Source organism: Hyperolius riggenbachi, chromosome 3 (genome assembly GCF_040937935.1).
Source record: "Hyperolius riggenbachi isolate aHypRig1 chromosome 3, aHypRig1.pri, whole genome shotgun sequence".
In the NCBI taxonomy this organism is placed as follows: Eukaryota; Metazoa; Chordata; class Amphibia; order Anura; family Hyperoliidae; genus Hyperolius; species Hyperolius riggenbachi.
In genome coordinates, this window is record NC_090648.1 from 76,221,154 (window position 1) to 76,243,658 (window position 22,505).

At 43.9% G+C, this 22,505-nt stretch overlaps 1 protein-coding gene across 1 annotated transcript in view; it reads left to right on the forward strand.

Annotated features, from left to right (window-relative positions):
• Window positions 1-465: 465 nt before the first annotated feature.
• Window positions 466-22,505, forward strand: part of DNMT1 (DNA methyltransferase 1) — a 59,181-nt gene continuing 37,141 nt past the window's right edge. Inside the window, exons 1-14 of the mRNA XM_068273501.1 lie at window positions 466-969; window positions 5,761-5,803; window positions 9,366-9,473; window positions 11,320-11,521; window positions 16,034-16,109; window positions 17,281-17,365; window positions 17,702-17,748; window positions 18,437-18,485; window positions 18,567-18,650; window positions 20,755-20,864; window positions 20,949-21,067; window positions 21,172-21,264; window positions 21,964-22,115; window positions 22,194-22,381. Of these exons, the coding sequence (XP_068129602.1) occupies window positions 737-969; window positions 5,761-5,803; window positions 9,366-9,473; window positions 11,320-11,521; window positions 16,034-16,109; window positions 17,281-17,365; window positions 17,702-17,748; window positions 18,437-18,485; window positions 18,567-18,650; window positions 20,755-20,864; window positions 20,949-21,067; window positions 21,172-21,264; window positions 21,964-22,115; window positions 22,194-22,381 (1,589 nt within the window). The 5' untranslated portion in view covers window positions 466-736. The remainder of the gene's footprint in view (window positions 970-5,760; window positions 5,804-9,365; window positions 9,474-11,319; window positions 11,522-16,033; window positions 16,110-17,280; window positions 17,366-17,701; window positions 17,749-18,436; window positions 18,486-18,566; window positions 18,651-20,754; window positions 20,865-20,948; window positions 21,068-21,171; window positions 21,265-21,963; window positions 22,116-22,193; window positions 22,382-22,505) is intronic.

A 22,505-nucleotide genomic window follows, 5' to 3' on the forward strand; every position in this document is an offset into this window, starting at 1 on the left:
CTGTCAGGGGTACTTTAAGCTGTGTGACAATAACATTAAGAAGTTTTGAATCAGGATGATACCTTTTATTGGCTAACTTAGAGATGGATAAACAGTGAGCTTCCGACTTATAAAAAGCCTTCGTCGGACGAAGGCTTTTTATAAGTCGAAAGCTCACTGTTTATCCATCTCTAAGTTAGCCAATAAATGGTATCATCCTGATTCAAAACTTCTTGCATTTACTCATGGCTAACACGGTACAACACTTTACTGCTTCTACTATGACAATAACATTGTAGGACTACAGAAGAGCTGGACTGTTGCTGCAGCACTCCTCTCACACAAACAGACTTTTTGAGTCAGCAACTCCCGCACAGAATGAGTCTGTCACTATGGCAACGGTCCGGCGACGTCACAAAATGGACCAGAACGGAGAGATCCACACCACGCATGCGTGCCTTTCCCGCCACGCTGACCTTTAAACTTGACGTCACGCCCGGGGGAACACGGCGCGCCAGCACAGTAGTGGATCGGGGTGGGCGGCGCTATGAATATTCTCCTCTGAGAACACGCCCGCCATGTAAATTACTCCAGAGGACGGGCATCCCTGAGCCCCTCCTTCCGGCATTCACTCCTCTCTCTTCTTCCTTCCTTCCTGCGCGCGGAAACACAAAGCGCGGGAGAGGGCGGAGTCACGTGATCCCGGGGCCATTTGAAAAAGCTGAGGCGGCCGCTCGTCCCGGTGTATCGCTAGTATATGTGTACGCGTGTCTTCCTCTGCTTTTGGTCAGTCGAGCTGTCAGTGGGCCGAGCTCCGTGTCTGCAGCCTGTCCTCACGCCGCCCGACACTTCCTGCTCTACTCCCGGCTCCTGGATTGGCGGGAAGATAGCATTTCCCGCGTTTTCCCCGCACTGCTTCTCTGTTGAGTCTTCTGGAGCCATGCCTGCCCAGGCCGCCTCTCCTGCTCTGCCTGCTGATGTCAGGAAGCGGTAGGTGACCTCACTGCCTGCAGGATGTACTGATGAGCTGTATAGGCAGTGCTGGGGATGGGGTGTAAGTGCTGATCACTGCTGGCTGCTGCAGTGTATCTGCTGAGCCCAGGTTAGGTGGTAGCAGGTATAGGCTCGCAGGTCTGCCTGAGCATTATGCTGCTTCTGTAGCTATAGCACAGCCTTGCAGCATTTCATACATTTGGAAAGTTGCTTTTCTTCACTAATTCATAGCTCCCAACTTTTTCTTCTTTTGATGGGACAGTCCCTCTGTCACTCTTTTCTCCTCATTAGTCCCACTTTCAGGACTTTGGCACTCTTTCTATGTAACTTGTATATTTTTCTCTATTAAAAATGTTTGACTCTAAACTTTTTTCCCCATCCTTTAAATTGATATATTACTAATATTAAAATGTTAATATGAAGGAAAATGAACCAGGATAGAAAGGACTGGTGTGGTTTTAATGAAAAAAAACCCATATTTTTCTTATGAAATCTTTATGGTATGCATGACTGGGGGGGGGGGGGGTATGATCAGTGGTGTGGCTTAACCTGAGCGTTACGCACACTGGAAGGTTTGCAGCAGAGTTCCCCAGTTTAATTTTAAGTGATTGCATACATGTAATGGCTTCAGCTAGCACTAGGCTAGCTAGTAGTGTAGTAGTAGTGGTGGCTGGCATCCCCCTGATTACTTCTGATTTCCCCCCCCGATCACTGCTAAAAACATTACCCAGCCTGATCGGTGCAGCCTCCCCAAACAACTCCGCTCTTCTTTATGGGGAGCATCGAACATGATGTCATGTGCAGACCTGATCCTCCCCATAGAGGTCCCGAGATGGGCAGGGAGGCTGTGTGATTGTTGGATCCAGGTGGGTAATTAGTGGCGATTGGGGGGATCAGAAGTAAGCAGGGGGATGCCAACCACCACTACTAGCTAGCGTAGTGCTAGCTAAAGCTATTACAGGTATGCGATTGCTTAAAATTATACTGGGGGACAGCTGGTGGTATGCCTGACAGTGTTGGGCATACTGCTAAGGAGGTTAAAGGTGCCCATACACTCGTCAGATTGGCAGCAGATAGATAAGAAATGCATCTGATGATCTATCTGATGCGTTTTTAGAACATTTTTTACCAGAATAGAATTCCAATAGATTTCAGTTTGAAATCTGTTGAAATTCGATCTGATGGCATTTTTTTGCCATCAGATTTCCATTAAGGCCAATGCAAACTGATAAGCAATCTCATCAGATCGACCTAAATTTTCCACCCTGCAAGTTCGATGGAAATCGATCGAAATCGGCCGTCGATCGGTCGATTGGCCAACCGATTTGCGATCGATCGATCGACCGCGATCGATCGGTCGGCCAGAAAATCGGCTGAGTGTATGGGCTGCTTAAGTGTCCCTCTTTCTCATCTCAAAAAGTTGGGAGGCTTGACTAATGTCCATACAATTAGTCTGTGCTAGTCTGCTTTAGGGGACAGAGCAGGTACCCTCATAGGGAACAGTTCTCCAATCACAGCACCCTCTTAGGACCTTTTTCATCTGGTGAATAGGATGCAAGGTGATCGCTGCATTGCCTCTCATCCCTCCGCAGTTACTTCCTGTTGGCTATGGGGATCGGATGTGTGCTGCGGAAAACTGCAGCATGCTATCCATAATTTGCCCTGTGTTGCATCTCACTGGATTGCGTTGGTAAATTCGTGTCAATGGAAACTACTCCATTGATGTAAATTGGTTGCAGTTTCCTTGCAGTGCAGTTTCTGCATTGCATGTGTATTGTGGAAACATGCCCTTAGGCTCGGTTTCCACTTGTGCTGGTGTTCCACCATCCTAGTTTATACTTTTCAAAACCGCATACAACATCACATGTGGACAGTGTAGTGGTTTGGCTGGAGTCTGGGACAGATGTGTTACTGCCATAGCCTATATGGGGAACACATCTGCTCTTCTGTGATTATTGCAGACTGCACAGAAGTGCGCTCTGCCTGCTGCTGACAATTGTAAATGGCTCCTACGTATGTTGAGAACACACAATGCAATTTCCTATCTGATTGTTGAGAAGTTGTATGACTCATACATGTCCACACTGCTCCTGTTTGATTTTTCTAATTATAACTTTGGGAAACTGGTCAGAAGTTGATTGGAAGAGGTCTGAAGTAATTGTCTGATGTTGATCAGACTGGAAGCTGCATTGTGTTCCCAGCACATAATCTGAGCTGTTCACTTTGTCAGATTTGCAATGAGCTGAGAACGGCACAAAATGTCAGTTTTCAGCTCAAATGGGAAAAGAGCCTGACAGGACTTGGGCCCAGTGCTCACCAAAAACCTCTCAGATCTGCAAAACGCTAGGTTTTTGAAGCAGATTTCAGAGCGATTCTAGGCATGTTTTCTAAACATGCCTAGTGGTTTTTGGAGCGTTTTTGTGAAGCAGATAACAAATATTGTTACAGTGAAGCCTACTGAACAGCTTCTGCAACCAAAATGGCTGGAAAACTGCTGATCTAGCGTTTTTCAGTGCTTTTTTTTTTTTTTCCACGTTTCTTTAGACTTCTGAGGCGTTTCTGCCTCAATGTTAAAGTGCTGCAGCCCTTGTGTTTGTGTTTCTGGAAAAAAACAAATCTCTGGTGTGTACCGTCCCATTCACTTTCGTTAGTCAAGCGGTTTTCCCCCTGCAAGCGTTATAAAAAACGCTTCAGAACCGCTCTGGAGTGCACCCACCCTATGTGATTGTCCAAATAATGTGGTAGTAGTGATATGTCTGTACACGGATGTAATTGGCAAACAGTAGATGTTTGTTTCAAGGTTCAGAAATTGTTTGGGAAACATTTGATTTACTGCCTTGTGCTATGTATCAAAGTTAAGTAGACTTCTGATTGGAATGGCTTCCTGTCTCCAGCTCACTAATTTCTAAATTGTAAGCTTGCAAGGGCAGGGTTCCCATCCTAGTGTTTCTTATTCTGCTGTAATTTTACCATCTGAGCATACCAGTATTGGTGAGGTTTCGAACCACACACCAACTATGTATTTATCTTGCTGGATGTCCTAACCGTACAGAAGTCTTATGTATTGATGCTCCCCACTACAAGGCTGCAGAGGATGTTGGTGCTGTATAAATGTTAATCATTTTGAATGGTTACATTTTAATGCTACAGATGGGTTCCTGCACTCAGTTGAAAAATAATGCACTTTGCTCAGAAGCATTTGGTATGGCTATATGTTTTTAGATCATTATCTGATAAGAGAGGAATCTATCCGATTGGATACTTTCACACTGCTCATAGATTTTATTTTATAATGGATGTGGGCCTAGGAAAACCTACACAACATACTGACTGCAAAGTGTCCTGGCTGAGACATGAACCTTGTGCTGTGTAGTGAAAGTCCTCCCTGTGCTGCCTGGCTATACTTGTCATTTTTTTATTAACTTTTTTTTTTTTTTTAAAGGGCCATTTCCTTGTGTTTCTACATTTAATGTAAGAAACAAACATGGCGTGCATAGAATGGTAATGGCATATACAAAACCTCAATATTGGTACAGAATTGGTAGATTTATGGCTTTGTATTTATGTACTGCAGACACTTTCTGCAGCAGTTTAGACAAGACAAATAACATGTAGCAAACTTAAAGCACCAGAGATGCAGCTGCTAGGGCACGCTCTATAGGCAGTAGCAGTGTTAAAGTTTCCCAGAGATATAAGAATAAAAAAATTATACATACCTGGGGATTCCTCCAGCCCCATCTGCACAGATCGCTCCCATGCTGCTGTCCTCAGTCTTCACCCGCTCCAGAGCTAGGGAAGGCGGCGTGGGAGTGATCTGTGCGGATGTGGCTGGAGGAAGCCCCAGGTATGTATACCTTCCCCCCCCCCCCCCCCCATCTTCTCTGGTTTCCTTTAAGGAGTCTTGCCCAAGGTCTCCTCACTGAATAGGTGCTGGCTTACTGAACAGGTGCTGGCTTACTGAACAGGTAGATCTTCACAACAAGGTCTTCTGTGTCAGAGGCCGAGCACATCACCAGTACACTATCCAGCCACAGTATGTAAGGCCCAGTGCACACCAAAACCGCTAGCAGATCCGCAATATGCTAGCGGTTTTGGGAGCTGATTTCAGAGCGATTCTAGGTATGTTTAGAAAGGTTTTCTAAACATACCTAGTGGTTTTGGGTGCGTTTTGTGTAGCAGATTACAAATATTGTTACAGTAAAATATTGTACAGGGGGTAGAACATCTTCCCCGAGCTACAGGTGGTCCGTGGGAGCGGAAACTACACTGTCAGCTCCTGCTGGCTGCACCTGGTCTGGCACAAGTGGGATCCTGGAGCAGGACAGCTTGGTGTTATGAAGTCTAGCAGGTACTGTTATCACAGTAGGCTAGGGTTTAGTCTAATTGCTGGCATTGCCATGGCTTTTATAAAAATCCAGGAGAAATCACTGAAACAGGTAAACTGTATTGATGTCCTAATCAACTCAGTGGTCACTTGCAGCTTTTTGCCACTGCTGAGTTTATGCAGTGCTATGGAACTGCTAAATGCCTTGTTTCTGAGGTGGTACTTTGATGTGCATATTCCAGATGTCAGATGCTGTGGTAGATGACCTGTTGCATGCAAACTAAGAGTATTTGCATCTCATTGCCTATCCCAAATGAAATGTTTTTGTTTCCTTTTTGTCGCTACACAGTAGAATGTGGTGTGGGTCAATCGCAGGAGTTACCGGTTACCCTCTGTTGCTAAACTTTTGTTGATGTGACTGCAAATACATGGTGGTTTACATAACAATTGTTTTCCTTCCATAGACTAAAAGCATTGGATAAAGAACAAGATGGATTGAGTGAAAAGGTATGGATAGGAACTCTTGTGATTTGCTACACATGAAGTGCAGTATGCAGGTGTTGAAAACCCAGTTGCAGCTAGCCTTTTTTTTTTTTTTTCGTTTTTAAAGATGGGTAGTGGGATGTAAATTCTGTTTTGATGTAAACTTTTATGTAAATAGCCTCTATTCACAATCACACACGGTAAAGGGCTTTTTACTCAAGTTAGCGCAAAGTTCTGCATACATTTATTTCCAAGTTCGCTGAAGTTAATGTGTAAAAATAAGTGCGGTAAACGTGGAAAAAGTTGCAAAATGTTTTGTGGGTGTGGGGATCCCCCCCCCCCCAGCAAACAGTTCTCCTGGTTCCGGGCTCCATTGAAGTCAATGGGAATTGAACTATATATAAAATAGGTCGTTTCTGGCCTGGTGCACACCAAAAACCGCTAGCAGATCTGCAAAATGCTAGCAGATTTTGAAATGCGTTTTTCTTTTTCTGTAGCGATTTAGCTAGCATTTTGCGGTTTTGTGAAGTGTTTTTGGTGTAGTAGATTTCATGTATTGTTACTGAACAGCTACTGTAACAAACGCCTGGCAAACCGCTCTGAAGTGCTGTTTTTCAGAGCGGTTTTCCTATACTTAACATTGAGGCAGAAATGCATCCGCAACCCAAAATCTGCAGCAGCCCGGGAGTATGCGTTTCTGCAATACGCCTCCTGCTCTGGTGTGCACCAGCCCATTGAAATACATTACCCTAGCGGATCGCCAACCGCAGCAGAACCGCTCTGGTGTGCACTAGGCCAAAGTGGACCCAAATTAAAAATACAAGCTTTCAGAAATAAAATCTATTTTCTAAATTATAATAAATAGCAGCATTTTTTCAGCTGCATATATAAAATATTTTACATTTATTGGAGGAACCCCTTCCTTTAAAATTGCCGGGATTTTTCAGGCAAACTGGTGGAGTAGATGGTGTCCGGCAATGGAGGAATTGCTAATGGCTGCCCCCAGTATAACCCTAGCTATGAAAAGAGAAGGGTGAAATGCTCATAGGTTTGAAGGAGTGTTTATTTATCTTTGTATGTGTCAGAGTGGTGCAACTAAATATTTTTAATTAAAAAAATGTTTGGTTTGGGTCCGCTTTAAAGGAATTGTTAGGCAAAAAAAGTTTCACTTACCTGGGGCTTCTACCAGCTTCATGCAGCCATCCTGTGCCCTCGTAGTCACTGCTGCTCTGGTCCCCCACTGCCAGTTAGCTTCATTTTTGCCGACCCTGAGGGCGGGCCGCAATGCGTACATTTTTACGGATTCTGGCTGGTGCTGGAACATAAACGCATACATTTTTACGTGTTGGTGGTGTAATGCGTAAACTACACATTGCACCGCTAGCACGTAAAATGTGTTCATGTTCCTGCACCAGCGGCAATGCTTAAAAATGTACGCATTAACTAGCTGGCAGTGGGTGACTGGAGCAGCAGTGACTACGAGGGCACAGGATAGCTGCTTGAAGCTGGTAGAAGCCCCGGGTAAGTGAAACTTATTTATTTTTTTTTTTTGCCTGACCATTCCTTTAAAGGGACACTATGGCGAAAAATTGTAAAATTATGTGCAAACATATATACAAATAAGTATTTATTTTTTCCACAGAGTAAAATGAGCCATACATTACTCTTCTCCTATGTTGCTGTCACTGACAGTAGGCAGTAGAAATCTGACAAGTGACAGGTTTTGGACTAGTCCATCTCTTCATAGGGGATTCTCAGCAAGGCTTTAAATCCTTTTTAGGGAATATCTTCATAAAAAATTAAACAATACTGGCCAGCTTTCCTGCTCCTTACAGTTTTGTGGCAGTTGGACAGAGCAACTGAGCAACTGCCATTTACTAAGTGCTTTTGAAAATAAATATATCCTTGAGAATCCCCTATAAAGAGGTGGACTAGTCCAAAACTGTCACTTCTGTCAGATTTCTACAACCTACAGTTACTAGAAGTGACAGTCAGAAATCACCACTTTGAATTTTTTTTTTTCTGTGGAAATTGGTGATTTATACTTAAAAACTTGCATCTCAGTGACTATCCTCTTTGAGGGCCATGTATACTTTCCGGCTTTTTTAAAGGGGAACTTCGGCCTAAACATACTGTCATTAAGTTACATTAGTAATGTTAATTAAAATCTCTTACCCACCCTGTTTTTAAAAGAACAGGCAAACGTTTGATTTCATGGGGGCAGCCATCTTTTTGGTTGAAAGTGGGTGACAGGGAGCATTAGACACAGTTCCAACTGTCCTGTGGCCTGATCACCCCTCCCAGCTGCGCACATGCTAGACTTAAAATCTCCGATTCAAATTTTTTTAAAGATTTGCACCAAAACAGAATGAGAACATCAGAAATCCCATCATGCATTGCCCAGCCAGTTCTTCTGTGCAGTTAAAAATGAGGCTTGGGTAAGAAAAATAAAGTTCTAATGCTGTGAAACTGTTAATGAAACATTAAGCCTTTTTCAGTGTTGCTGAGTAGATTTTTAGTTTGGAGGTTCACTTTAAGAGCTCACTCACTAAATTCTCAGGTGTGGCAGCCCTGATCAACTACCTTGGCCAATGATTTAGCTTGTGTACAAAGCTTATACCCCCCCCCCCCCCCAACCGATCTAATTGTAATATTTCACAATCCCCTAGGGGGTACTCTCCTCAGGTGGGGGAAGCCTCCAGATCCTATTGAGGCTTCCCTGTCCTCCTCGGTCCCACGGCGGCAGAGAGAATCCTCCCTGAGCGGCAACGATGTAAATATTTACCTTTTGGCTCAAGTGCAGGCGCATCTGCTCCTCCCACGGAGATAGATGAAAATAGCCGATCTCCGTCGGGCTGCTCTACTGCGCAGGTGCAAGTCACCTGCACAGTAGAGCGGACCCGACGGAGATCGGCTATTTTCACCTATAACTGAGCTGCAACAGCGCTCCCGCTGGAGCCCGAAAAGGTAAATATTACACAGGCTGTTCTGGGGGCTGCAGCGAGACCGCCATGGGACACAGGATGATGGGGGAAGCCTCGATGGGGTCCAAAGGCTTCCCCCTACTGAGGTGAGTACCCCCAGGGGAATTTTTTTTTTTTTTTTTTTTTTTTTAGTACAGGCTCTTTAAAGGGCCACGGTCGTGAAAACCTAGTACAAATAAGTATGTTTCAGTATAATATGGGCTATAAATTACTTTAAACCAGTGTTGCTGACACTTTCAGTAGGCAGTAGAAATCTGATGGAACTGACAAGTTTTTGACCAGCCCATCTCTTCATGGGAATTCTTGGTATTTCATGTAGTCTTTACAAAAGCATTCCTTGGAAAGGATCTTTACAAAGACGCAGGCCACCTTCTTTACCTGTTTGCACACTATTCTGGCAGGGCAGTTAGCTGGAGCAACTGCCATTCCCAAAGTGCTTGTGACAATAAAGAAAACCCTGAGACTCCCCATGAGGTGATGGATATACAGTATGTGTGTATATTTTGCTGAAATCTGTTCTGGTCATATTGCCTCAACACCAACCTCCAGCCAAATAGGATTTGTATGATTGCTTACAATGTCTATCTCCTTTTTTCCCATAGGAATGTGTTGAGCAGAAACTGAATCTGGTGGCGGATTATCTGGTGACAGATGCTAAAGACAAATTAACTGACTTGGAGACAAAGCTGAACAAGGATGAACTATCAGAAGTATGTACCATTTCCAAAAATTCAAGAAATAAAAAAAAAATTAAATAAAATCATCATAAATGTGGTGCTTCAGTATACTTATTTTGGTAACTTTAAACTACCACCCTTAACCCTCACTACTTACTGACAAACTGACTTGAGGATATGTGGGCTGACATATTTCCTGTTAAGTAATACCAGTTGTCTGCATCTATTTGGCTGCAGTAGTGTCTGGATGACTCCAGAAACAAGCATGCAGCTAATCTTGTCAGACCTGATCATATCAAATGCCTTATCTGCATATGCTTGTTCAGGGTCTGTGGTTAAATGTATTCATGTCAGAGGATAAGCAGTATAGCCAGACAACTGGTATTGCTTGAAAGGAAATAAACATGGCAACCTTCATATCCTTTTTGCTTCAGGTGTCCTTGAAGTTTCCTGACATTCAGGCTGGTTTCACAGTGGGACCGTTACAGGCGCACCTTAGAGCAGCCTGTAAGTTACGCACCCCACCGCACAGCAATGAAAAATCAATGGGCTGTTCAGTGCCCACGTTGCGTTACATTGGAACGCTGCGCCATAACACAACGTACTGCATGCAGTACTTTATAAGCGGCAGAGCCGCGTTAGACTGCTTGCACATGCTCAGTAATGTTGGGGAGGAGGGGAGAGTGGCCGGGCACATGGCTAATTAATATTCACTGCATTCAGTGACGTGCAGTGTTTACGTCCTGGAGCGGCCGCTCTGTGCGGTGATTGGCCGGCGGGACCACGTGATGCCGCATCCGTCCAAGAGTACGCATCACTGCATCACGGACGCCAGAGTGAGCTGCGCAACGCGGCTCACTCTGACGTCCACATCAGAGAGCACCAGGCGTTGCGTTAGGGGCACGTTATGCGTCCTTAACGTCTCCTAAAACGCAACATCCTGGTGTGAAACCAGCCTCAATCTCTTCTTTCCATGTATGTTCATTGCTTTCCCTTCATAAACTCTGCACCTGTATGTATTGGCTCTCCAATAACCAAATTTAAAAATTGGCCTGCACCTTTTGCTAGTGTTACCCAGCCATTTCTTTCCCATGTAAATCAGATTTCTGTCGGGCATAAAATCAAAAATGAATTTTATTTTTGGTAACCAAGTAATAAGGATGTTAACTCTAATTACAACTAGTGATTAGATGCAAATGAGGGGGAGTTGCAGGCTAAACGGTTTAAAGAGAACCCGAGGTGGGTTTGAAGAATATTATCTGCATACAGAGGCTGGATCTGCCTATACAGCCCAGCCTCTGTTGCTATCCCAAACCCCCCCTAAGGTCCCCCTGCACTCTGCAATCCCTCATAAATCGCAGCCACGCTGCTGACAAACAGCTTGTCAGAGCTGGCTGTGTTTATCTCTATAGTGTCAGTCTGCTGCTCTCCACACCTCCTGCAGAACTCCAGTCCCCACCTGCATCCCTTCCCTCCCTGCTGATTGGAGGGAAGGGATGGGGGCAGGGACTGGAGCTATGCAGGAGGCGGGGGAGCAGCTGAGACTGACACTACAGATGTAAACACAGCCTCACAGCACGGCTGTGATTTATGAGGGATTGCAGAGTGCAGGGGGACCTTAGTGGGGTTTGGGATAGCAACAGAGGCTGGGCTGTATAGGCAGATCCAGCCTCTGTATGCAGATAACATTCTTTAAACACTCCTCGGGTTCTGTTTAACTACACACAGGGTGCATGTCTAAGTTTTCCTTGTATCCTGTACAAGAATTCAGGTCCATCACAACAGTGTTGGCGTTGTATGCATACGGAGTTCCTAAACTGTGTAGACTCACTGTTGCCTATACCCAGCTAAAACCTTGCTTGGGAATGGTTCTTTTCAGGAAGGCTACATAGCTAAAGTGAAAGCGCTGCTCCATAAAGAACTTGGTATTGAAAATGGAGCCACAAATGGCGAGGTGAATGGATGTTCACCGAACGGCACTTGTGGCAGTGAAGATGAAGATGTGGAAATGGAGGAAACCGCAACGCCTAGTTCCAAGGGCCGAAGGGGCAGAAAGAGCAGAACAAATGGAGAGACCAAGAGTAAGTAAAAGCGTCAGTCTTTTGCCCAATTAAAAAAACAAACCCTTGGGAGTATTTCTGATATTGTGGGGGCTTTGTACAAATGGTATTTAGGATGATTCCCCCTCTCCTAAAATGAGCTTCTAGAGTGGTGTTTCCTAAACTGCATTTGGTGATTATGGAAGCTTTCTTGACTGGCAGGGTGGCTACCCAGTTCCCATTGGGTGTGTGTAATTTGGATGCAGAGAAACCAAAAGACTTATTTTCCTATGCTGGCTAATCTCTGAATCTGTCATCCTACTATTGCCCTATTAGTCTCTTGGCCTCATAATTCAGGGTCTGGCTATTGTCCTGCCATGCAGGTAAAATGGGTCCCACTGCTCATCTGATCATGACTCAGACACCTTTGTTTTATCACACAAGAGAACTATTTGATGATTTCAATGGAATCTACATGACTTTCTGTAAATTGTAATTTGTCACCCTTCTAACTGATTTAGGCTGGTAGGATAGAGCAGTTGGGAGCATCATGAAATCTACAGTGACACAGATCAAATGCAGAGAGTGAACTGTAGTTTGGCATGTTAAAGAGAATCTGTATTATTAAAATCGCACAAAAGTAAACATACCAGTGCGTTAGGGGACATCTCCTATTACCCTCTGTCACAATTTCGCCGCATTAAAAGTGGTTAACCTATTGGGCACCGCCGCAGGTTGAATCAACATCCGGGCAGGGGGTTGTACAGTTCAGACCGGACGTTGATTCAACGTCCGCACTAAAGAACCGCTTCCGACGCCATCGTGCGCACCCAGAGGGGGAGATTAAGCTGTCATATGACAGCTAGCATCTCCCCTCAGTGATCAGCAGCCATCGCGTATGGCTGCTGATCACTACGATCGCCGTCGGATCGTAGTGATCACTTCGGTGGCGGCAGGGGGGGAAAAGAAGAGGATCCACTCGCCTCCCTGCCGTTCCAGCGACGATCGGCGCTCCTCTCTGCTCTGGCCGGCATCTCTGCTCCGTCTGATAGGGCCGGGTCCCGGCTTGATGACGTCATCAAGCCACGACCCGACCTGAGCGTCATTTGGAGCGGAGAGTTCCCGGCCGGAGAAGGGGGATACTGAGGCTCATCGCTGGAGCCTGGAAGGTAAGTGATGGCTGCTGCGCACAGGGGGGACACTTGGCCACACAGGGGGGACAGTACAGCCAGCCACAGATGGGATCCGGCCGCCTGATCCCCCAAACGCGCGTACCCCCTCCACCGCAAAAAGCCCTGGTCCCTAAGGGGGGGGGGTTAGGCGGCCGGTCCCGAAGTGGTTAACAGTTTTAAAGTTTGTTTATAAACAAACAAAATGGCCACCAAAACAGGAAGTAGGTTGATGTACAGTATGTCCACACATAGAAAATACAACCATACACAAGCAGGCTGTATACAGCCTTCCTTTTTAATCTCAAGAGATCATTTGTGTGTTTCTTTCCCCCTGCAGCTATCTTCCACTGAAGTGTCAGGCTGTTTCTTCCTGCAGAGTGCAGACAGCTCTGCCCGTAATGTAATTCATCAGTATGTGAAAACCCAGCCAGCTCAGAGGAGGATTTATCCAGCTTGTAAAAGATAATAGAGCAGAGAGAACCTGCCATAATCTAAATAACACACAGGCAGTGTGCAGAGAGGGGCCTGGAGGGGGGAGATGCATCACAGAACCACAACACTGAAGAACTTGGCAGCCTTCCAGACAGTCTGACAGGAGAGAGATAAGTTGATTTATTACAGAGATGGTGATAGTAGAACGTGCTGCAGTAAGCCAGAACACATTAGAATAGATTTTGGAACTTGTAGGATGGAAGAAAACCGGATGAAATTTTTGTTACGGAGTCTCTTTAAAGAAAAACCATAACCAAGGATTGAACTTTATCCCAATCAGTAGCTGATTCCCCCTTTTTCCGTGAGAAATCTTTTTCTTTTCTCAAATGGATGATCAGGGCTCTGTATGGCTGATATTGTATTGAAAACCCTCCCACAGTGTGGTGTGGACCATGGTGTTGACATCACACTGTAGGAGCCTTGTTGCATCGTGGGAAATGACAGTGGTTTCCAACTGCCAAAAAAGCAGGGCTGTGGAGTCGGTACAAAAATCTTCCGACTCCTCAGTTTACGAAACTTCTGACTCCAGGTACCCAAAATGCCTCAGACTCGACTGACTACTTAGTCTAATACATACCAGGGCTGTGAATTTTGTTAAAAATTACTCAGACTCCAACTCCTTAGTTTATGAAATCACGACTCTGACTCAGGTACCCAAAATTGCTCCAACTCTGACTCCACAGCCCTGAAACAAAGCAAGCCGCCTCTCCTCCTTCCACTGACATCACCTGCCAGCAGTTAAAATATCACAGCATTATGTCCGAATGTAAATCGGGAGAGGAAAGATTTTACAGTGGGCTAACAGTCATTTATACGTTGTAAAAATTAAGCACTTTTGTGCACTTTTGTTCGTTTTCTGTAGAATCTGTTGACCCATATTGATGGCGTCTTGCAGTTGGAGACTTGTGGGATGCACATCCAGGGCACGAAGCTCTCGTTCCACCACATCGCAAAGATGCTCTATTGGGTTGAGAACTGGTGACTGTTGGGGCCATTTTAATACAGTGAACTTATTGTCCAAGAAACCTACTGAAATGATTCGAGCTTTGACATGGTGCATTATCCTGCTGGAAGTAGCCATCAGAGGATGGGTACATGGTGGTCATGAAGGGATGCACATGATCAGAAACAATGCTCAGGTAGCCTGTGGCATTTTAACGATGCCCAAATGGCACTAAGGGGCCTAAAGTGTGCCAAGAAAACATCCCCCACACCATTACACCACCACCAGCCTGCACAGTGTTAACAAGGCATGATGGATCTATGGTCTCATTCTGTTTACGCCAAATTCTGACTCAGACCAGACAACATTTTTTCAGTCTTGGAACTGTCCAATTTTGGTGAGCTCGTGCAAATTGTAGCCTCTTTCCTATTTGTAGTTTAGATGAGTGGTACCTGGTGGGGTCTTCTGCTGTTGTAGCCCATCCACCTCAAGGTTGTGCGTGTCTCATGGCTTCACAAATGCTCTGCTGCCTACCTCGGTTGTAACGAGTGGTTATTTCCGTCAATGTTGTTCTTCTATCAGCTTGAATCAGTCGGCCCATTCTCCTCTGACCTCTAGCATCCACAAGGAATTTTTGCCCACAGGACTGCCGCATACTGGATCTTTTTCCCTTTTCGCACTATTCTTTGCAAACCCTAGAAATGGTTGTGCTGGTGATCCCAGTAACTGAGCAGATTGTGAAATACTCAGACTGGCCCATCTGGCACCAAGAACCATGCCATGCTCAAAATTGCTTAAATCTCCTTTCTTTCCCATTCTGACTTTCAGTTTGGAGAAAGTTTGCACACAAGCAATAGAACACAGCAGTACATGCATCCAGCTACATTTAAGTGGTCAGCAGGTGCTCGTCAGCCAATCAGGATGCACTGTCATAAACCCTTTACCTGCCATACCACATCTAGCAGCCATTAGCATTCAGGTGGGAGGCTTCAGTTGGACGCCATCGCAAGGTTGCGTCACTAGCAGGACCGTCCCGTGCAGGCATCCCTCCCACAGGGAGGGATGCATGTACTGCTGTGTTCTATTGCTCTTGTTTTTTTTTTTTTTTCCTTCCCTGAATGTGAGAGGTCCAGAGCCTGGGTGTGAGGTCCAGGCCCACCTGCACTCCCCTCCAGGTATCGCATGTTGGCCTTGGGGCCCTGGCCAGTGAGGTCTGGGGCCCCTGGCCATCGTGTGAACCAATCGTGTGTTTTTATTCAGTTTGGAGCTCAGGAGATTGTCTTGACCAGGACCACACCCCCTAAATGCATTGAAGCAACTGCCATGTGATTGGTTGATAATTGCATTAATGAGAAATTGAACAGGTGTTCCTAATAATCCTTAGGTTGATAGAAAACGAACCAAGTGTTTACTGTTTTTTTTTTTGTTTTTTTTTGAAAACTGAGTTAGTATAGCACCATCTTGTGGCCAAAAAGTAAAACTATATCTAAATACACCATTAGACTCTTACCATAGAAAAATTAAATACAATTAACTCCTTCCACCCCTCCCCAAAATTATCGCCATCCATTGTACTAGGGACACAATTTAAACATTGTAATAACTGGGACAAATGGGCAAATAAAACATACAATAGCACATTTTTTTTACTTTACTACAATGGCTGAAAGCTGAGAAATTGTGAATTGTTTTTCTCTTATCTTTGTAAAATGCATATAATATAATACTTGGCATAAAGTACTGCCCAAAGAAAGCCTAGTTTGTCACGCGCAAAATATATAGATCATTTCAGTGTGCTAAGTAGTGATAAAGTTTTTATTACTGAAGGAATGGGAAGAGCTTTTAAAGGGGGGGGGGGGGGGGAGGGAACCTGTGGTAAGTTTAGGCTTATTGGATTGTGTTGTCAGTTATCTTATACTGCCTAATGTGTACCTTTGACTTCTGCAGAATCCTCTGGCCGAAACCGCACTCCTGCAAAAAGTGCTGGAAAACAGCCCACCATCATGTCCATGTTCTCTAAAGGGTGTGTAATCTCTTATTAACCAAAGAGGAATACTGCTTGTATAAAATCATCCCATTTCCTGACTCCTATGTGTGGAATTTGGGGTTTAATTGAACATTTCACCTAAATAACCAAGGTAATTAGACTCCACACCAGCTTAGTTGCTACAGATTAGCAGGCACACTGGAAGAGGCTGGCATATGTCTGTATATTTACACTTGCGGCAGACAAATTGGATTGTGCAACTTTATTTGAAACATCAAATATTGAGTTGCTGTAATTGCATAATGGGGAGGGGGGTGCAACAACATTGAGTAAATTTAGCAGGACAAACTTCATTTAAACGATGTGAAAAGGTTTGAGAGCGTTCATAGGAGAGGTTTATAAATTTACTTTGTGTAAAAACAAAAGTGAACTCATTCAAACCTTTCCACATGGTTTAAATGAAGTTTGTCCTGCTAAATCTACTCAGTCGTTCTTCAGGGAAAAACCTCCCCTACTATGTACATGCAGCAATCCCATGGTCTCAGACGTCTCACCAAAAAAGTGGTGCATAAACTGGCTCATCTACATGCCACAAGTGCGAATATACAGGCGCTGGACTCTTCCAGGAACCAACAGCACCTCAAGTAATGACCCTCACAAGGACTGCCAACTGTCTGTTTACTAGTGCTCGGGCTTTCCCCTCCCCCCTCACCACCATATGCACCACCCTTTACTAGTCAAATGGAACTGGTATTTGAGATTCGCGGTATTTAAATTTTTGATTGGGTCACGTCTGATAAGTAATGCTGTGAGGAGTTTGAGTATTGCTGCTCTTCTGAGAACTGAAGTCCAAGCCATTGATATCCATTATGGTTGAATGTCCCCTAAAGGAGAATCAAACTTGGTGGCAGGTCATCATGTACCGAATGTCTCTGGCTGGTCGCAATCCTTTTAGCTCGGTCTAATCGGGGCACAATTGGAGAATTTTAAACCAGATCTGCTTTTCCATGAATTCTCCTGAGGAATAATTATGCAGAAAGAACTGACCAATCTCTAGTTAGTATCTCAACATGCAGCTGTCTCACATCTGGAGATCTTCTTCAACAAACAACCCCACCCCCTCCATCTCTACCCATTTTCATTTTGCTGTCTTTCTAAATAGAATCTCTACAGTGAACTGACAGCGTGTTTTGCATATTTCACACAGGTCTAACAAGCGTAAACCTGAAACAAATGGTGAGGTAAAACCTGAACCCGAAACAGTTCCTGAAGATGAGCACACCGAAGAGGAGGTAAAGCCACTTATAGGCTGCAGATTTTACTGCTCTTAAGGCTGCTTGTACGTAACAAGTTACTCAAAGGGGAAATTTAACCAGGGATTGATGTGATGTTGTGACGCGCACAACACCATCCACTCAATCACACCCACCTCTGCTCATCTGTGATATTTGTCTGAGCAGAGCATCGCTTATGGGCAGGTTGAAAGTGAGTTCCCCTCAGCGTTTGCTTAGGAACACCCCTTTCACTCCCTGCTTAATGTTCTCGATGCTGCAGTGTGTAGGAGAGCTGTGATGTTGTGTAGCTTGGTTCCTTACGGTCTGACCATGTTGGCTTTCTTTTTCTTGTAGGAACAGGTGGAGAAAAAGCTTAAAGTCGAACCCAGTGAAGAGCTTGGGTAAGTGTCCTAAGAAGGGATATTCTAATAAGTGAACAAATGTCCCCCCCCCACCCTCCCCTTCCCCACCCAAAAAGCAGCCTTACTTATGAGCATTTTTTTGCTAACCGCTGTTCAGTCGTGTGAGGGGTAGTGTCTCTGCAGCATCCATAGCGCATGTAGAAATGAAAGTAAATGTTTTGTTTGTGGGAAAATTTTGTGCCAAGTCGCTAAATGGGAGGAGAAATTGGTGTACATTTTAATGCCCTCTCCTTCCTCTTAGTAGGCTTGGTGTGGCAATCAGTACTTGGCTATCTGACGAGAGTTTAACCTGTGCCTAGTTCACACCAAAAAAAGCTAAGTAGAAGGTATTTGCAGTAGTGATTCTGGTGTGCCTAGCTATTTTGGAGCATTTGGTTGTAGGTAGTTTGTAGTTGTTGTAAACTTTGTTCTGGCATTAAATAGCTTTGGGTGAAAGCTTAGAAAAATGCTCTGTTTAGTGCTTTTTAGAGCAAATTACCACTTTTGATATACTTTAAGGCATAATCCCCCTCCAAAATGCAGGACTTTTGGGGAAAAATAACATTGCTCTGAACAATCCCATGCAAACACCTTATCCAAGTGATTTTCAAAACACTAGTGATTTTAAGTACTCTATTTTCAGTACTTGGATATCAGTCCTGTGAATGTAACTTGTCTTATTTGGTAGGTCTGAGAAAGCTGAAATTCCTAAACCAAAACCCACACAAACGCCAAAGGTAAGATTTCCTGCCTCTCCTCCATGTGCTGCGCTAGATTTCATGATTACAGAGAAATTAACTACTTTGTTGTCTCTGCAGACCCCTCCTCCAAAGTGTATGGACTGTCGGCAATATCTGGATGACCCCGACCTAAAGTTCTTTCAAGGAGATCCTGATGATGCAGTAAGTAGAATACTGATCACAATCCGATACACTTCCTGCTCATTGAGACTGGTCCAGTCAATTTGCATGCAAGCTGAAATTGGTTGCAAATGGTCAATTAGAGGCAAGTAAGGTTGCATGACTGTTGCAAGTAGCATTATCCCATACAGACTTGCTGTACAATGATCTGCTCTGTGAAGTGGGTAGAAAGTGAGTTAGCTGCTGCTACTTGCCATGTGTAGTAACCAGTCTTGTGTTAGCAATTGAGCATTTCTTACATCTGTATATACTTTGGAAGGTGTTTGACACTATCTCAAACAGTGGTTATGAGTAGGGTTGCAACGGTATGAGATTCCACGGTATAACAGTATAAAACAAGGTATACGTTACACAATTATTTGGGTCCAGCCCCCTTTAAATGTGTCCCACCCTAGTATTGTAGCCAGATGTGCCCCACTCTTTCGGCATACATCTGCTTAAAGGGACTCCGAGCAGTGCAGAAACTATGGAAAGATGAATATCATTTTAAAGCTCTTTCTCCTCTTTCCACTGATGTATAAACCGCCGCCTTACGCCTTTTAGTTTTCACGATTTAAATGGCCGCAAATTCGTTCACGAAAGTAGAGAAAACTAAAAGGCGTAGGGCGCCAATTAAGTTATCAGAGAGAGGAGAGAGCTTTAAAATGTCCATCTTTCCATAGTTACATTGTATTACACAGGGCGACTTTCCTAAAGTAGCAGCTCCATTCAGCAGAATGGAGCTGCTGACACTGGGGAAAGTGTCGCCCTGTGTAATACAATGTAACTATGGAAAGATGTATATCATTTTAAAGCTCTTTCTCCTCTCTGATATCTAAATTAGCGCCCTACGCCTTTAGTTTTCTCTACTTTCGTGAACGAATTTGCGGCCATTTAAATCGTGAAAACTAAAAGGCGTAGGGCGGCGGTTTATACATCAGTGGAAAGAGAAAGATCTTTAAAATGATATTCATCTTTCCATAGTTTCTGCACTGCTCGGAGTCCTTTTATAGAGACACAAGCGAAAAAAAAATGATGAATTGGTTGTGTACTATGAATAATAGATTAGCAGCAAAGAAAATATTCTCATACTTTTATTTTCAGGTATATAGTGTTTTTCTAACATTGCATTATTCTATAATATGTGCAGATTACACAACACTCAGAATTCAAAATGATTCTTTCAGAGCAGTCTGAAGTAATGAACTCTCCTCTAGCAGAGGAAAAGTAAACAGTTCAATTACAGTTGAGATAAGAAGTCCGATAACAGCCCTCTCCACGACCAAGTTAGTCAGAGAGCTTAATAGCTTTTTTGTATAGAGATAACTGGAGTTTCTCAACTCTTCCTGTACTGGAAACAATTAGACTGATGTATCTGATCTTAATGTTTTTCCTTAGCTGTACTGCACATACAAATCATATCACTTTTTTCGCTTCAGTGTCTCTTTAAGCCACCGGGAGATTTGGGTGCAGGGTAAAGCGGCTCATCCTGGTGGCATTAAATACGATTTCCTCTCCAGGTCATAATGGATAGTTGTGAAAGATGTAATTCGGCTTCCAGATATTGCTGGCAGCCGAATTAGGGTTTTGTAGTAATTTGAGCTCATTACTCACTAAGCTCTGCTATAGCCGTAATTCCTATTATGGCCTATGGCTGCGCCCAAATCTCCAGTGTGGGTGTTTTTTTTTTTTAATACCAAGATCCAGCAGCTCGTCCCATTTGAAGTTTACCGCCTAAACCTGGCACATCTATCAAAGGATCTGCTGAGCATGATGCACCTGTTGCTGACTGACGATATTAGAAATAGTTTAGGCAAACTGATAAGCTGAGCAACAATTTGCTACAATGTAAAAATGGCAAATTTCCATGCAAAAGCTGACCTCCAAAGGATTTTATTACTCTGTATGTCTAGACTCCTTGAGCGTTTTTGGTAAGTTATAGGCTAAAAAAAAAAATAAACAATGTACTGCTTTTTACACCTGAATCCAGGCAGAAATGCCCAGAAGGTTGATATGAGAAAAAAAAAAAAAAACTTAGTGGGATATATGGGGTATTTAGCTCGGTGCGAATGTTTTACTCCATTTCTATTCTCTCCCCCTTTACTAGTTGGATGAGCCAGAAATGTTAACAGACGAGCGCTTGTCTCTTTTTGAGTCTAATGAAGATGGCTTTGAAAGCTACGAGGACCTCCCCCAGCACAAAGTGACTTGTTTCAGGTTTGTGTCTCAGATACAAAAAAAAATGCCTTCAGCAAACCTTATGAACTGAATCATTCCCTAAAGGTTTCTTTCAATTTCCAGTATTTACGACAAGAGGGGACATCTGTGTCCTTTTGACTCTGGGTTGATTGAGAAGAACGTTGAGCTGTATTTCAGTGGTGTAGTAAAGCCAATCTATGATGACAGTCCCTCTGTAGATGGTGAGTGTTTTTCTTGTGTAATGTGGGCAGCACACTGTGGTTAGCATTCCTGTTTGCCATGTGTAGTGCCTAGTACAACTTACTAATGCTTACTACTCTCTTAGGTGGCGTGAGGGCTAGGAAGATGGGTCCTATCAATGCCTGGTGGATAACTGGATTTGATGGAGGAGAAAAAGCCTTGATTGGCTTCACAACAGGCAAGTTTCTTAGAATTTTTAGCCTGCATATTAAACTGGAAATATTCATAATTGCGTGTTTCGGAGAACTAGTCATAAGTAAGCTAAATCAGCTGATGAGGTACAAGGGCAGAAGTTCCCCATCCCACTTCCCCTTTCTAAGGCTGTATCTCAATCTGCAGAGATGCAATGGCCATACCCATTATGGTCTACTTACTGCAGACTTGAACTATTCCTCCGGTCCTTAATCTCTGCTACATGGCTGCTCTACTTCCCTTCTTTACGGTCCTTTTCATCGGTTGCTAGTTTTTAACTTGTATGGTGTTTTTTTTTTTTTTTTATTTATTTATTTTTTTTTGTTCCCTACTTTTTTGACTTTCCAAACACAGCATCCACTCTGGACATTCATCTTTAATTCAGGAGTTCCTTAACTTAAAATTTTTTTTAGGATTTCACTCGCCTAGCTTTCTGAGGCACTTCCTATTGTTCAAGTAGAACGTTAGGAACTTATCTATAAAACTAGCGGTTGGCAGAAAAGATGTTTCCACAAAAGTAACTGCTTCAAATTGCCAGATTTATAAAGTGGCAATTGGCTGAAGTGTCACTTTAGTTTAACTACAGTTTAGTGATTCCTCAAAGTTTGACTAGTAATTGAGGTTTTTTTCCCATCTGCCCTCCTTGTACAACAGCATGGTAGATATTTATTCCTTCCTGCTACAGCCTTTGCAGATTACTTTCTGATGGACCCCAGTGAGGAGTACAGCCCAACTTATGCGCTGATGCAGGAGAAGATCTATATGAGTAAGATTGTGGTGGAATTTCTTCAGCACAGTCCGGATGCCACTTATGAAGATCTGCTAAACAAGATAGAGGTGAGTCAATCGGTGCAAATGGCTTTCAGTATCTTTGTATATTTCTACAGACTCCTCACCACCTCTTGTCTCTTCCAGACTACTGTACCTCCCGCTGGTCTGAACTTCAACCGCTTCACAGAAGACTCTCTGCTGAGACACGCACAGTTTGTGGTGGAGCAGGTGGAGAGCTATGATGATGCTGCAGACAGTGACGAGCAGCCAACTATCATTACACCCTGCATGAGGGACCTCATTAAGCTGGCTGGTGTCACCCTGGGGAAGAGGTAGGTGCTGAATCTGGAATGTCTGAGGAAGCAGAGGGAGGAAATATTAGCACAATTCTAGTTAGGGTTCCTACTGGGAATATCTGACACAGGCAGGATTAATTCCACCCTCCTTTATTCCTCC